Raw genomic sequence first — 15,735 nt, 5'->3', positions numbered from 1 at the left:
TTGTTCAATCTCCATGTGTTTGCACGTGCTCTAGGGATTCCCGAGTTGCTAATTTCCAATTTCATTCCTTTGTGTTCTGAGAAGCTGCATGGTATGATTCTAATTCTTTTGAATTTGCTGAGACTTGCTTTATGGCCTAGTATGTGGTCAATCCTAGAGAAGGTTCCATGTACTGCTGAGAAGAATGTGAAGTCTTTAGATGTAGGATGAAATGTTCTGTAGATATCTGTTAGATCCATCTGGGCTATAGTGTCATTTAAATCTACTGTCTCCTTGTTGATCTTCTGTCCTGTTGATCTGTCTATCTCTGAAAGTGGAGTATTGAAGTCCCCCAGTACTATTGTATTGGTGTCTAAGTCTCCCTTTACGTCCCTTAACAAGTCTTTTAAATAAGCTGGTGCCCTGTAATTAGGTGCATATACATTGATAATCATTATATCTTCCTGTTGAATGGATCCCTTAATCATTATGTAGTGCCCCTCTTTGTCTCTTCTGACAGTTTGTGTGGTAAAGTTTATGTTGTCCGATATTAAGATGGCTACGCCCGCTCTTTCTTCATTTCTGTTGGCATGGTATATCTTTTTCCAGCCTTTCACTTTCAGTCTGTATGCATCATTGTCGGAAAGATGAGTTTCTTGTAAGCAGCAAAAAGATGGGTTAGGTTCCTTAACCCAATCAGCCAATCGGTGTCTTTTAACTGGACAGTTCAAGACATTAACATTCAATGTGACTATTGAGAAGGAGTAATTTTGCCCTGCCATTTGCCAAAGATATTTTCTAATACATGCTTTGAGAATCCTGTGATCTTTTGCTGTGAGGTTTCCTTCCTTTACCTTCTTTCATATTGGTGACCGTGTTTCTGTGTTTCTGTATGTAACACATCTTTAAGCATCTTTTGCAGGGCAGGATGAGTGGTGACAAATTCTTTCAATTTCTGTTTGCTGTGAAATGTTTTAATTTCACCTTCATTCACAAATGAGAGCTTTGCAGGATATAATATTCTGGGCTGGCAGTTTTTTCTCTCTTAGTACCTGGGCTATATCTTGCCATTCTCTCCTAGCTTGTAGGGTTTCTTAAGAGAAGTCAGCTGTAAGTCTAATTGGAGATCCTCTGAGAGTAATCTGGCGTTTCTCTCTTGCACATTTTAGGATCTTTTCTTTATGTTTCATTGTGGTGAGTTTGATTACGACGTGTTGTGGTGAGCATCTCTTTTGGTCATGTTTATTAGGGGTTCTATGAGCTTCCTGTACTAGGATGTCTCTGTCCTTCTCCAAACCTGGGAAATTTTCTGCTAGTATCTCACTAAAAAGGCCTTCTAATGCTTTCTCCCTCTCCATGCCTTCAGGAACTCCTAGAACCCGAATGTTGGGTTTTTTAATAGTATCCTGTAGATTCCTGACAGTATTTTTTAGATTTCTGATTTTTTCTTCTTTTCTTTGATTTGCCTGTTTCCTTTCCTGTTCTCTGTCTTCTAATTCCGATATTCTCTCTTCTGCTTTTCCCATTCTGTTTTTAAGGCTCTCTAATGTGTTTGTCATTTGATCTATTGAGTTCTTCATTTCATTGTGGTTTTTTGTCACCATCACAGTTTCATGTTCTACTAGTTGTTTCATTTCATTTTGATTCCTCCTTAATATTTCATTTTCACATGACAGATTTTCTATCTTGTCCATTAAGGATTTCTGTAGTTCAAGAATTTGTTTTTGAGAACTTCTTAATGTTCTTATCAATTTTTGAGATCCGCTTCTTGCATTTGCTCTATCTCTTCATCTTCATAATCTTGGATTGGGGTGTCTTGTTCATTTGGGGGCATCATAGTGTCTTCCTTGCTCTTGTTACCTCAGTTTCTACATTTGTTGTTTGGCATGTTGGAGATAATTTATGGTGTTTTTTTTTTTTTTTTTTTTTTTTTGCTGTGGTGTTTTTTTCTCGTGATACTATGCCTCTAAGTGGGCTGTCTGCTTTGATGGATCCTTAGAGGCTGTGATGGGTGTGGCCTGAGAGCTCTGCTTGATTCTTCAGGTTTAAGGCTGTGAAAAAAGTGACTCACCCAGATTGATCTCTCCCTTGCTCCTTGCTGGTTTGTGCTCTCTCTCTTTCTCTCTCTGTCTTTTTTTTTTTTTGACTTAGTTGGGAAGTAATTCGGCACAGGTGAGTGGAATTGAGGGTAGTTGAAATCTTGCCTCTGTGAGTATTCTTTTGATCTACCCCTGGGACCACACAAAGAGTTTATGCAGCCCTCAATGTGTTCTCAAGTTTCACCAAAGTTCCAAAGTTACTGAGTTTGTGTACTCGTTGGCAGTGCTTTACATATGTAAAATGGCGCCTGCTCTTTGTTTTGCTCGGTGAGTGGAGAGAGAGGCCTCTGCCTTTCCCTACCAATGTCTCGGGTTTCTGTCATCTTTGTCTTACCTTCCATTCGTTCCCGCACTGGCAAGATTCTGTGGCTCGGCTCCCGCAGTTGGGTTTCCATGCGGTGGGCTCCCTGTAGGTCCTCTGTGTCACATCCACTAGATCCGGAAGCATTTCATCTGCATTTTTTGTCATGAGTCTTTTCCTGAGGCTGCAGTAATTCCACTTTTATGAAACTTTATTTTCCCAAACTACAGTGCACGTCCTCACTAGCCTCCATCTTGGCTCCGCCTCCCAGATCTGTTTGTTTTATAGTGTCCTCTAAATCTGCTGTTTCCTTGTTGATTCTGTCTGGTTGATCTGTCTATTGCTAAAATGGAGTGTTGAAGTCCCCCAATATCATTGTATTGGAGTCTAAGTCTCCCTTTAACTCTCTTGATATATCTTTTAAATAGCCCAGTGCCCTGTAATTAGGTGCATGCATGCTTATAATAGTTACATCTTCCTGTTTATTGGATCCCTTAATCATTATATGGTGCCCCTCTTTGTCTCTCTTTACAGTTTTTATGTTAATGTCTTTTATGTCTGATATTAAGACGGCTATACCAGCTCCTTTTTGGTTTCTTTTGGCATGGAATATCTTTTTTCCAACCTTTCACTTTCAGTCCACATGCATCTCTGTTAGAAAGATGTGTTTCTTGTAAGCAGCTAATAGGTGGGTTTTGTTTTTTAATCCATTCAGCAAGTCTGTGTCTTTTAACTGGAGAGTTGAGGCCATTAACATTCAATGCAACTATTGATACGTGGTGACTTTGCCCTGCCATTTTCCCCAATTTTTTTTTTGACAGTCAGAGTGGACAGTGAGAGAGAGACAGAGAGAAAGGTCTTCCTTTGCTGTTGGTTCACCCTCCAATGGCCACCGCAGCCAGCGCACTGTGGCCAGCGCACTGTGCTGATCCAAATCCAGGAGCCAGGTGCTTCTCCTGGTCTCCCATGGTGTGCAGGGCCCAAGCACTTGGGCCATCCTCCACTGCACTCCCTGGCCACGGCAGAGAGCTGGCCTGGAAGAGGGGCAACCAGGACAGAATCGGCGCCCTGACCAGGACTAGAACCCAATGTGCTGGCGCCGCAAGGCAGAGGATTAGCCTATTGAGCCACAGTTCCGGCCCAAAGATATTTCTAATATATAGTTTGAACATCCTGTGACTTTTTACTGAGAGGTATTCTTCCTTTATCCTCTTTCATGTTGATGACCGTGCTTCTGTGTTTCTGTTTGTAACATATCTTCAGCATCTTTTGCAGGACTGGACAAGTGGTGACAAATTCTCTCAAATTCTGTTATGAAAGGTCTTTATTTCACCTTTATTCACAAATGAAATCTTTGCAGGGTATAATATTCTGGTATGAGAGTTTTTTAATCTAAGTCTTGGGCTATATCTCACCATTCTCTTCTAGCTTGCAGGGCTTATGATGAGAAGTCTGCTGTGTGTCTAATTGGAGATCCTTGAAAGTAATCAGGTATTTCTCTTTTGTACATTTTAGAATCTTCTTTTTTTTTTTTACACTTCACAGTGGTGAGTTTGATTACAATGTGTTGTGTCGAGGATCTTTTCTGGTCATGTCTATTGGGAGTTCTGTGTGCCTCCGGTACTTGTGTGTCTCTTTCTTTCCCCAAACCCAGGAAGTTTCTGCTAGTATTTCACTAAAAAAGGCCTTCTAATCCTTTCTCTATCCATACCTTCAGGAACTCTGAGAACCTGAATTCTGTTTTTTTTTTAATATACATAGTATCCTGCAGATTCTCAACAATGTTTTTTAGATTTCTAATTTTCTCTTCCAGTCTTTGGTTAGGCTGTGTACTTTCCTGTGCTCTGTCTTCTATATCTGATATTCTCTTCTGCCTCACTGATTCTGTTTTTAAAGCTCTCAAATGCATATTTATTTGTTCTGTTGAATTCTTCATTTTGATTTCTCTTCAATGTCTCAATTTCATGTTCTTTTTTATTTTTAAACTTTTATTTAATGAATATAAATTTCCAAAATACAGCTTATAGATTACAATGGCTCCCCCACCATAACTTCCCTCCCACCCACAACCCTCCCCTTGCCCCCACATAGCAACACAAAGTGAAAAAATACTGTTGGAGTACTAGTTATAGCATTAAATAACAGTGTACAGCACATTAAAGACAGAGATCCTACATAATATATTTTTAAAAAAATTATTAATTTTCTATGCTATTTCAAATTTAACACCAGGTTTTTTTTTTCATTTCCAATTATCTTTATATACAGAAGATCAATTCTGTATATACTAATTAAAGATTTCAACAGTTTGCACCCACACAGAAACACAAAGTGTAAAAATACTGTTTCAGTACTAGTTATAGCATCACTGCACATTAGACAACACATTAAGGACGGATCCCACATGGGATGTAAGTACACAGTGACTTCTGTTGCTGACTTAACAATTTGACACTCCTGTTCATGGTGTCAGTAATCTCCCTAGGCTCTAGTCATGAGTTGCCAAGGCTATGGAAGTCTTTAGGTTTCGCCGACTTTGATCTTATTCTGATAGGGTCATAGTCAAAGTGGAAGTTTTCTCCTCCCTTCAGAGAAAGGTAAGAAAGGTACCTCCTTCTTTGATGGCCCCGTTCTTTCCACTGGGATCTCACTCGCAGAGATCTTTCATTTAGGTCTTCTTTTTTTTTTTCTTTTCAATGGTATCTTGGCTTTCCATGCCTACAATACTCTCATGGGCACATCAGCTAGATCCGAATGCCTTAAGGGCTGATTCTGAGGCCAGAGTGTTGTTTAGGATGTCTGCCATTCTATGAGTCTGCTGTGTATCCTGCTTCCCATGTTGGATCCTTCTCTCCTTTTTATTCTATCAGTTAGTACTAGCAGGTACTAGTCTTGTTTGTGTGATCCCTTTGACTGTTAGAGCTATCAGAGTCATCAATTGTGAACTGAAATTGATCACTTGGACTAGTGAGATGGCATTGGTACATGCCACCTTGATGGGATTGTATTGGGATCCCCGGCACATTTCTAACTCCACCATTTGCGGCAAGTCCGATTTAGCATGTCCCAAATTGTACATCTCCTCCCTCTCTTTTTCCCACTCTTATATTTAACAGGGATCACTGTTCTATTGAATTATTCATTTCATTTTGATTCCTCCTTAAGATTTCAATTTCATGAGAGAGATTTTCTTTCATGTCCTCCATGGATTTTAGTAGTCCATGCATTTGCTTTTGATAATCTTGTCAATTTTTTGAATTCCATTTCTTGCATTTCTTCTATCTCATCACCTTCATAAACTTGTATTGAAGTATCCTGTTCTTTTGGGAGCAGGATGTTGTCTTCCTTATTTTTGTCTCTTTGGTTGTTGCATTTGTTGTTTGGCATTTGTGGAGGTAGTCATTGGTTGTTTCTTTTTTCCTTCCACTTTGGTGGCTTTTATCGTTGTATTATGATTCTGTAGATAAATGGAATGCCTGTTTTCAGTGTACCTATAGAGGCTTGTAGTGGATGTGGCCAGAGAGCTCTGTTCAGTTTTCAGGGTTAAGGGCATGCCTAAGGTGATACACTCACATTTGGCATGGTAAATCTTCACTCTATTTTTTAATAAGGGAAATATTTCTGCTCAGCTGAGCTCTTTGATGGAGACCAGTGCCTGAGTGCTAGCCAAAGTGGATGTAATATTCATCTACTCTGTCCCAAGGACCACACAAAGGATCTGTGCAATCCTCAGTGTAAGTTCAGATTTTACAGCAATGTCTCTCACCAGGTGTCCAGGACTTCTCGAGCTTATGGTGTTTCCCTTGAGACTGCTCAAAGTCTCATCCACACCATGAGTTCTCCCACACACCCTCATTTTTTTTCACAGTCCCAGTTCAGAAGCTTCACAAATTCACAAGCTCCTAGCCCTCTGTTATTTCTCCCTACTGGAGTCAGGAATATCCTGTTGGCTGATTGCTAGGCACAGAAATGAGCCGGTGCAGCTGTTATGTATTTCCAAAATGGCATCTGCTCTATTGGCTTGTATGGCTTTATAAGGTGATCAGAAAGATATGTGTTCATACCCTCCTTTTTTTTCTCCTCTAGTTAGGCTGGTACACTTTCCCCCATGGAGCTTCAAGCCTCATTTCCTCTAGGATCTTCCTGTCACTTTTTCACCAGAGTCTCAGGCTACTGTGGTGTTGTCTCACCTCACTTTCCAGTGGCGGTGCATAGGCTCTTGGATATTGGAGTCCTGAGCCATGGGTGCCCATGCCTTCCACATAGTAGAGTTTCCTCTGCCATTTTTTCCATGACTCTTCCCCAAGACTACACAATCTCCACTTTTTTAAACTGTTTTCCTCTGGGCTAGAGAAAAAAGCTACATTCCTATTCTGCTATTTTGTTACTGCCACCGGCTTGCTGATAGGCTTTTTCCAAAGGGCATTTGTAGATCAGCAGCAACATCAAGCAGAAAGTAAGGTCACCATGTACTTCCTATACCGCCTGCTATCAGGCGGCTTCCTCCATGACCAGTGCACATTGGCTCCAGCTGAATAACAACATTCATACATGATCATCACCCAAAGCCACACCCCCATGGGAGACCTGGATTCTCAGATGTGTTATATCTTCCTGGCTCAGTTTTGGTAGGTTATATGTATCCACAAATAAATAATTTTTAACTTTTCTCATTTATACTTGTTACTATACATTAGTGATGCATATTATATCTGTGCTATGCATTGTAGTAACTCCTTTTTTAATTTTATTTACTTGAACCACTTTTTAAAACCTAGCTAAAGGACTGTTTCTTCTATTAAAATCAAAACTTTATTTCACTAATCTTTAATGTTAACATCCCATTTGTGATCTATGCTATTAATTTCACCTTGCATTTGGCTAATTCTTATTTTCTAGGATTCTTGAGATGGATATGTAGGTTGTTTATTGAAAATCTTTCTGTTTAGATGTTTGGACATGGCATTGTCTGTGTATAGAAAGGCTATTGACTTTTGTGTATTAATATTATATTCTACTACTTTACCATACTCTTTTACGAATTTCAATCATCTATTAGTGGACTCTTTTGGTTTCCCTATATTGAGAACCAAGTCATTTGCAAATAGGAATAGTCTCAATTCCCACTTTTTAATTTTTATCCCTTTGATTTCTTCTTCTTATTGAGTGGTCCTGTCTGAAACTTCCAGGAGTACATTGTTTGTGTTTTTAAGCAATAAAATTATGAGCTGAATTAATACAAAATTACATGATGATACAACAGATGTGTATGACTAAATATTCTTAATGATGGATCTGAAATGACTAGTGTTTGTGGCAGACATTATTTTGCGATGGGATTGGCCACTGCTTGCAATGCTGGCATCTCTTGTAGTGCAATTTTGTGTCTATTCTATTAATGTACCTGTGAAGGCAATGGAACATGACCTAAATTCTTTGATATGTGCCCATATAGTAGATGTAAATAGAATTACTTGCTCCTGGCTCTGTCTTCACCAAGACCTGTTTATTTTAGCAAGTTGGGAAGCGAGCCAAAAAAAAGATGCTTCATGTGTCTGTCTCTGTTTCTTTCATTTCTCTGCCTTTAAAATAATTAAATATTTAAAAAGAAAAGGGTAAATTCAGTTCATAATCCTTGAGGTTGTCTTAATTAGCTAGACTCATTCTTTGCTCATCACTCCCCTTATTTATACCACTTGGACTATATAATCTTCTATATTTAGTACAAATTAGTCACTATAGCTTGCTTATTGACTCAGAAGAGTCGACAAAGGAGTAGCTTATGCCAATTATTGGTGAGTATGGTGTTCACAACTTTTCTCATATTGGAATTCCCCATGGAATCTATATCTCCATTCCCAGAAGGAACAACTTCTGTTGGCAGAGGTGTGTGATGATCAGAAAAAACAATTCCTAGGAAATGACATGTAAACTCACAAAGTCCATGGTGCTGAGCTAGCTCATTGATCCCTGAAATTTCATTTTTATCTCAAGAAATATGACATTGAGACCTATTTTTTCATCATGTACTTGTTTCTGAGATCTGAGATGAGGGAACCTAGGCTTGTAAGCTCAAATTTAAGGTTCCCACCTTTGAAGAATATCACTTAGGATAATGGCAGTATAGAGAAAACACAGGAATTTGAACAGGGCAAATCATATCTGAGAAATAGAGAAAACCAGGGAGAGGTTGCGGGCCTAAAACCAGTTTGCTGTCTTACTCCCACTGAAGTTCACATTAGCCATAGCCATTCCCCTTTGGAGAGGAACAACATTGGCAGTAGGGGCTCTATGTAATCCTTGTGTTTATATCTTTGCATAATTTATAGAAGAAACTAGCAATCAGAGAAAAAAGTTTAGATCCCCCTCTCAGAACTGTAAATAAAGATTTGATAGATCATCAGATGAATGTGTGGACAGACAGATGGATTTCAAGAAGTTTGAACTAATTCCCAGAGACTGGGAGTTTTGTTTTGTGCAATGAATTTAAATACACCCACATTAAGACTCATTATTTTATTTCAGTAAATGTACTATAGTAGTTTTCTGAACCCTAAAATGTGTCCCATAAATGGCACACTAATTATTTGATTAGATAATAGCAAATATCTTGATGGATTAGATATAAGTTGCCATAGGAATATTAGCTTTTTATGTGTGGGTGCAAACTGATGAAATATTTACTTAGTATATACTGAATTGATCATCTGTATATAAAGATAATTGAAAATGAAAAAAAAACCTTGGTGTTAAATTGGAAATTACATAGAAAATTAATTTTTTAAAAAAATATATCATGCAGGATCTCTGTCATTAATGTGCTGTACACTGTTATTTAATGCTATAACTAGTACTCCAACAGTATTTTTCACTTTGTGTTGCTATGTGAAGGCAAACTGTTGAAATCTTTATATATACTAAACTGATTTTCTGTATATAAAGAGAATTGAAAATGAATCTTGATGTGAATGGAAGGGGAGAGCGAGTGGGAAAGGGGAGGGTTGTGGGTGGGAGGGAAGTAAAGGGGGGGGGCATTGTAATCCATAAGCTGTACTTTGGAAATTTATATTCATTAAATAAAAGATAGGCCAGCGCCATGGCTTAACAGGCTACTCCTCCACCTTGCGGTGCCAGCATACCAGGTTCTAGTCCCGGTTGGGGCGCCAGATTCTATCCCAGTTGCCCCTCTTCCAGGCCAGCTCTCTGCTGTGGCCCGGGAAGGCAGTGGAAGATGGCCCAAGTCCTTGGGCCCTGCACCCACAAGGGAGACCAGGAGAAGCACCTGGCTCCTGGCTTCGGATCAGCGAAATGCACTGTCCGCAGTGGCCATTAGAGGGTGAACCAATGGCAAAAAGGAAGACCTTTCTCTCTCTCTCTCTCTCTCTCTCTCTCACTAGCCACTCTGCCTGTCAAAAAAAAGATAAATAAAATGAATAAATAAATAAACAAATAAATATCTTAAAGTAGAATAGCAGCATTTTCCTCTATATTTTATATCTGCATCTGTAACAACCAGATGTGTGTTTAGAAATACAGTATAATTATCAGAACTTAAAGGTAAAGCAAATAAGGATCATCATAAAAACCTGTACCCACATTTGAATTTATCCATTTTTAACACATGCCTTTCAAATATGAGTTTGTCACCCTAAGATTTAACCACCAGAGTTCCACTTGGTTAGTGTGTGATTGAAGATGAATTCTTTTGTATCATTCATTTTGTCCTGAGAGTGAAGCTGATTACCGAGGAAACATACAAATCATTTTTTTGTTTCTTTATCTCAAAGAATCATTTTATTTAATGAGTACAAATCTCATCAGTACAACTTTAGGAATATAGTGATTCTTCTTACTATACCACCCTCCCTCCTCCATTCTCACCCCACTCTTCCTCCCTTGCCCATTCCCAGTTTCATTATCCATTAAGATACATTTTCATTTAACTTTATACATAGAAGACCAACTTTTACAAAGTACGCATTTCAACAATTTACATGCACTCACAAATTGAGAACTGGTTTTACAGTTAATTCTCATAATACAACTCATTGCAGACAGAAGTCCTGCATAGGGAGTATGTATACAGTGACTCCCGTTGTTAATTTAACAAATAACTCTCTTGTGTATGATATCAGTTATCACCCAAGATTCTTATCATAGGCCGGCGCCGTGGCTCAACAGGCTAATCCTCCGCCTTGCGGCGCCGGCACACCGGGTTCTAGTCCCGGTCGGGGCACCGATCCTGTCCCGGTTGTCCCTCTTCCAGGCCAGCTCTCTGCTGTGGCCAGGGAGTGCAGTGGAGGGTGGCCCAAGTCCTTGGGCCCTGCACCCCATGGGAGACCAGGAGAAGCACCTGGCTCCTGCCATCGGATCAGCGTGGTGTGCCGGCCGCAGCGCGCCTACTGTGGCGGCCATTGGAGGGTGAACCAACGGCAAAAGGAAGACCTTTCTCTCTGTCTCTCTCTCACTGTCCACTCTGCCTGTCAAAAATAAATTTAAAAAAAAAGATTCTTATCATAAGCTGCCTAGACTGTAGAAGACTTTTTAATCCCAATCTTTGTCAGTATCTAGACAAGTCTGAAAGCAAAGTGAAGTACTCTCCATCTGTCAGGCAAAAGTACATCCTTCTTTTATGGCCACTTTTTTCCATTGGGGTGTCTCTCACAGAGATCCTTCATGAGAACATTTTTTTACCACACTGTCTTGGCTTTTGATGCCTGAATTGCTCTCATGGGACTTCAGCCCAACCAGAATGACTTATGGGGTGATTCTGAGGACAGAGTGTTATTTAATGTGATTCTCATTCTATGTGTCTGCTTTGAGGACTGCTTCCCATGTTGGAATATTCTATCCTTTTTAATTCTATTATTACTACCAGACATTTGATATTATTTATATGATCCATTTAACATGTAAGCCTATCTAAATTATCACTTTAACATTTAATATGTTCACTTTAACAATTAAGATGGCATTTTTACCATCCAGTTTAATGGGATTTGGGCTCCCATGCCAAGATTTTAAACTGCACCCTTAGAAATAATCTGTAGATGGCTGGCGCCATGGCTCAATAAGCTAATCCTCCACCTGCAGTGCCGGCACACCGGGTTCTAGTCCCAGTCGGGGCACTGGATTCTGTCCCGGTTGCTCCTTTTCCAGGCCAGCTCTCTGCTATGGTCCAGGAGTGCAGTGGAGGATGGCCCAAGTCCTTGGGCCCTGCACCCCATGGGAGATCAGGAGAAGCACCTGGCTCCTGGCTTCAGATCAGCGCATTGTGCCAGCCACAGTGCGCCGGCCACGGCGGCCATTGGAGGGTGAACCAATGGCAAAGGAAGACCTTTCTCTCTGTCTCTCTCTCTCTCACTGTCCACTCTGCCTGTCAAAAAAAAGACTCATCATCCCACTCGGTCCCTGAGCTCCACAGGCTGACCCTGAGGAGCTCTATCGGACCTGCTGCCCCGTGATGAGTAGCATTTCTCTACAGATCTGTATCCATGCAACTGTGTAGAAATGAGATAACACATCTAACCCAGCACTCAAATAAGCTTTCTTGTGAAGGAGAAAAAGAGATGATGCCCATCAGATGTTAAGCAGGACCAGTCTCATGTCTTTCACCAAATCAACATTCATTGTGTGGGATCCTGGACAATGCATTTCATACGTACATGATCAAAATGACACTTAACAAACGTACAAGCAAAGTAATCCGAAGAGAACAATGACTTTTGTCAGTAACTGATTTCCTGTCACCTAATTTAGTCTGTCCCCTAATTATCCAATTATCTTCCTATTCAAGGCAACAAGAGGCACCAGTTCTATAGGGTCAGAATAAATGTGTCAAATCATTGGCTTTTGCCACTAGCATTGTGAATTCCATCTGAAACTAGTGTCTCAGAGCACTGAGACCTGCACACTTCTCAGTCTCCATCTAGAATATCTCTTGACTACTTTATACTGCCTACGCCCAGAAAATGTGTAAATTTTCCTTTCACTAAGTATGAAATAATTTCCGTCCACTGTTCAAAGACAACTATTCTGGACTTGAGACACTTTTTGGTTCCCAACAAAATGAGGGGTCTTCACCACCCGCTTCCCTACCTCCAGTATGGGTAAAAGTAGGGTCTTAGACCCATGCTGGTGCACTGGTACATCTTTGTTTCCTTATTTTTTTAAAAAAGGATTTATTTCTTTATTTGAAAGGCATATTTACAGAGAGAGAAAGAGAGATCTTTCATCCACTGGTTCACTCCCTGAATGGCCTTCCAAAACTAGGAGCCAGGAGCTCCATCTGAATTTCCCACGTGTATGGCTGGGGCACGAGGACTTGGGCATCCTCTGCTGCTTTTCCATAATATTAGCAGGAAGTTGGAACAGAAGATAAGCAGCTGGGATTCAAACCAGCAACCATATGGGAATCCGGTGTCCAAGGCAGTAGCTTTACCCACTGTGCCATAGCAACAGTCCCTGGTTGGTCTTTCTAAAGTGATGCTAGACAAATAAATTCAACTTTTTTTTTTGAGCCTGAAGTGCAGCGCCCATTACCAGCCCTTACCCAGCTCTCTCTTGGATGGAACTTCTCTGTGATGTGAATGTGGTTTTTGCTTCTGAGATTTCAGTTCCACTATGCACACACCTGCTCTGTCTGCAGTGACTTGTGCCTTTCCACAATGGAAAGAGTAATTTTACTGTGGCTTGAAATTCTTGTTTATTTGATTAGCACGTTTACAAGTAAATAGCTGGTAATTAGCAGGTAAACTTTGGAAAGAAGCTATAAGGTCCATTGGATACATTGCAGAAATCTATTTTTCTGATATAGTAACTGATTGGCTGGTTATGGCACATTGGTCTCTGGAAAGTTTCTCAAGAAAAATGTGGAGGTTATCTACATTAGTGCTCTTTTAATGATGTTGCCTAAATAAAGGCATTCATTTTGGAGCAATGAGGTGGAATAAGCATTTAAAGGATAAATCTTTTTTTACCTTGATAAATAGGATTAAGTACGGATGGTTGGATCTGAGAGGCAGCACAGTGATCACATTGGGAAGAGTTTTAACTCCTAAGGGTAGATGCTGAATACAGTGTAGTGAGATGGTCAGTGGAGTGAATGGGTAAACACACTATAAGACTATCTGGATTTTATTCCAATCTAAATATCTGCATCATATCTAGCATATAACTTAATAGCTCTTTTCCTCCTTTTCTTTACAAGGAGGACCATTAGTAGAAAGATCTAGTCACCAAAGTGATTTTAGGGTTGCCAGATAAAATACAGGGTACTAAATTACATCTGAATTTGAAACAGTTATTTTTAGTACAAGTATGCCCCATGAGGGCATGAGAAATACTTATCATGGAAACAAAAATATGGTTTATATTAGACTCTAGCGTTACTAAGAATCCCAACTTTTATTTGCTTAATCTGGAAATCATAAGTATCAGATGACAAAGTGAATGTGAAGTCCTTAAGGGAAGTAGAGGAAGTACAAGGTGAGTATGGTTGATCTTTTTGTGTTAGCTTTCAGGCTGTCTACCTAAGATGAGGGATAGGTAATAATCTAGATGCATCACTACCATAAGACCTCATTTCTTCATATTACCAGTTTTTAAAATTGTCTTCATCCTGGATTGAAACAGAGGACAAATTTCTTTATACTTAGTACCATCTATTGACCTGTAGAAGCCTTACAAAAGACAAGCACAATTTTATTCTGAGATTTGAAAAGAATATTAGATGAAAGCGATATATACATCAATACACCCACAAAAATAGGATGCTTCAAATCCTGTATGTGATTTGTGCTTTATCTGCTTTAAGCAGGTTATTGTCTGACATTATCCCTATTTACCAGCTGGAGCAAACAAAACTTGATTATAAGTAATAGCCCCCAGAAGCAGTTATATCCCATTTACTCGTGTTAGAAGATTATTTTTAATTCAGATGCTTTAGTCATCTAGTATAATTGCATCTGATATATTAATTCCATAGACCTGGCATTGTGCTGCAATAATAGCATCTCCTTTCTTGTCTCTTAAAAGACAATCTACAAGGAAACCTAGAGTAGCAAAAAATTATGAATGTGGATAACATAAGTCAAAATACTTGGGTTGGATATACAGAAACATAGAGCATTGGAAGGAGAAAAAGATGAGTATGCATGACAGGAGAGAAGGAACTGTTTGGGCTGTGGAAAGAAGCTGATGTGTGTCCTATTCCCTACTCTCCCCATGGCCTCGGAAAAGGAGCCTTTCTCCATTAAGAGGAAGGAGACTGGGATTGGCCCAGGAAAGTACTTGTGGGATTCATGTTGTTGAGCAGGAAATGAAGTTATGTAAAATCATTTTGTCTTGGGAAAGTCATGGGGTTCCTGGCCTGTAAGTCAGTATTCAGTTATACTGCACATGTTGGGGGAACCAGAGGGGCATGTGGTTTTATTGTCCTGAGTGTTGGAGTTTACTTACATTAGGGAAAAAAGTGGTAAATTTTGTGTAGAGGCTGATGTACAGTAAATGGTCAATGTGAATTAGGTCCCATTTCTTTTCACTTATTTCATGTAATAGAAAAGAAGCTCATTGAAAAATATTTTCCTGTTACAATTTTATCATATGTCATCTAATATTTATTGAATGTATATCCAAAACTGTTGTCTGTATTTTCACAGATATTCTCATTGCCACAAGATTTTTCTAAATTGATATTGTATCTTCGATTTCTAGATGAGACTTGTAATAATTGTCAGCATCATTAACGGATTCAAGTTCTCTCAGCCAGAATTTGAAAAGCGAGACTCATTGGTGGGCCTGTCCCACTCCACACTTTACCCTTTGCCACTTCATCAGCCCCCACTACCTGTTTTATGCAATATTAAAAACGAACTAATGTGGCTCAGATAAGAAAAAAATACATTCTTAAATTTTTATTATATATTTTCATGGTATTTGAAAAGGAGAGTGAGATACTCATACATACAGAGAGAGAAAGAGAGAAGAGAGGAGAAGAGAGGAGGGGAGGGAAGGGGAGGGGAGGGGTGACCCGTACATGATGGCTCACACCACTTACGCTGGTGTATGTGGTGGGAGAGTACTTCATGCTACTCTACAAGAATCATTCTATCATGTACTTTCCTCATTCATCTTATCCTGCACTACTAAGTAATTTTTATCTTAAGGAAACTGTTGGGAATGATTCAGAGGATAGCACAGAATGTCTTTATTCTTCATTTCTTTGTCAGCATTGTAGTTGGCGTACATCAGTGGTGGAAAAAAGCCAAGAACCTATTTAACTGTGAATAACTCCACTCCCTCACTATTGAAGTATTGAAACTGTCTGATTTTTTTCCATTTTCTACACCATCTAAA

The 15,735-nt window shown here is 39.5% G+C and overlaps 1 protein-coding gene across 1 annotated transcript in view; it reads left to right on the top strand.

The window, feature by feature from the left end:
• LOC133755099 (phytanoyl-CoA hydroxylase-interacting protein-like) overlaps window positions 1-15,735 on the top strand; it is an 83,253-nt gene that overhangs the window by 47,027 nt on the left and 20,491 nt on the right. The window contains exon 2 of the mRNA XM_062185383.1: window positions 15,094-15,171. Coding sequence (XP_062041367.1) covers window positions 15,094-15,171 — 78 coding nt within the window. The remainder of the gene's footprint in view (window positions 1-15,093; window positions 15,172-15,735) is intronic.

This window comes from Lepus europaeus, unplaced genomic scaffold (assembly GCF_033115175.1).
Source record: "Lepus europaeus isolate LE1 unplaced genomic scaffold, mLepTim1.pri SCAFFOLD_3_1, whole genome shotgun sequence".
NCBI classification, from domain to species: domain Eukaryota; kingdom Metazoa; phylum Chordata; class Mammalia; order Lagomorpha; family Leporidae; genus Lepus; species Lepus europaeus.
This window is presented reverse-complemented; position numbering and strand designations above follow the sequence as displayed.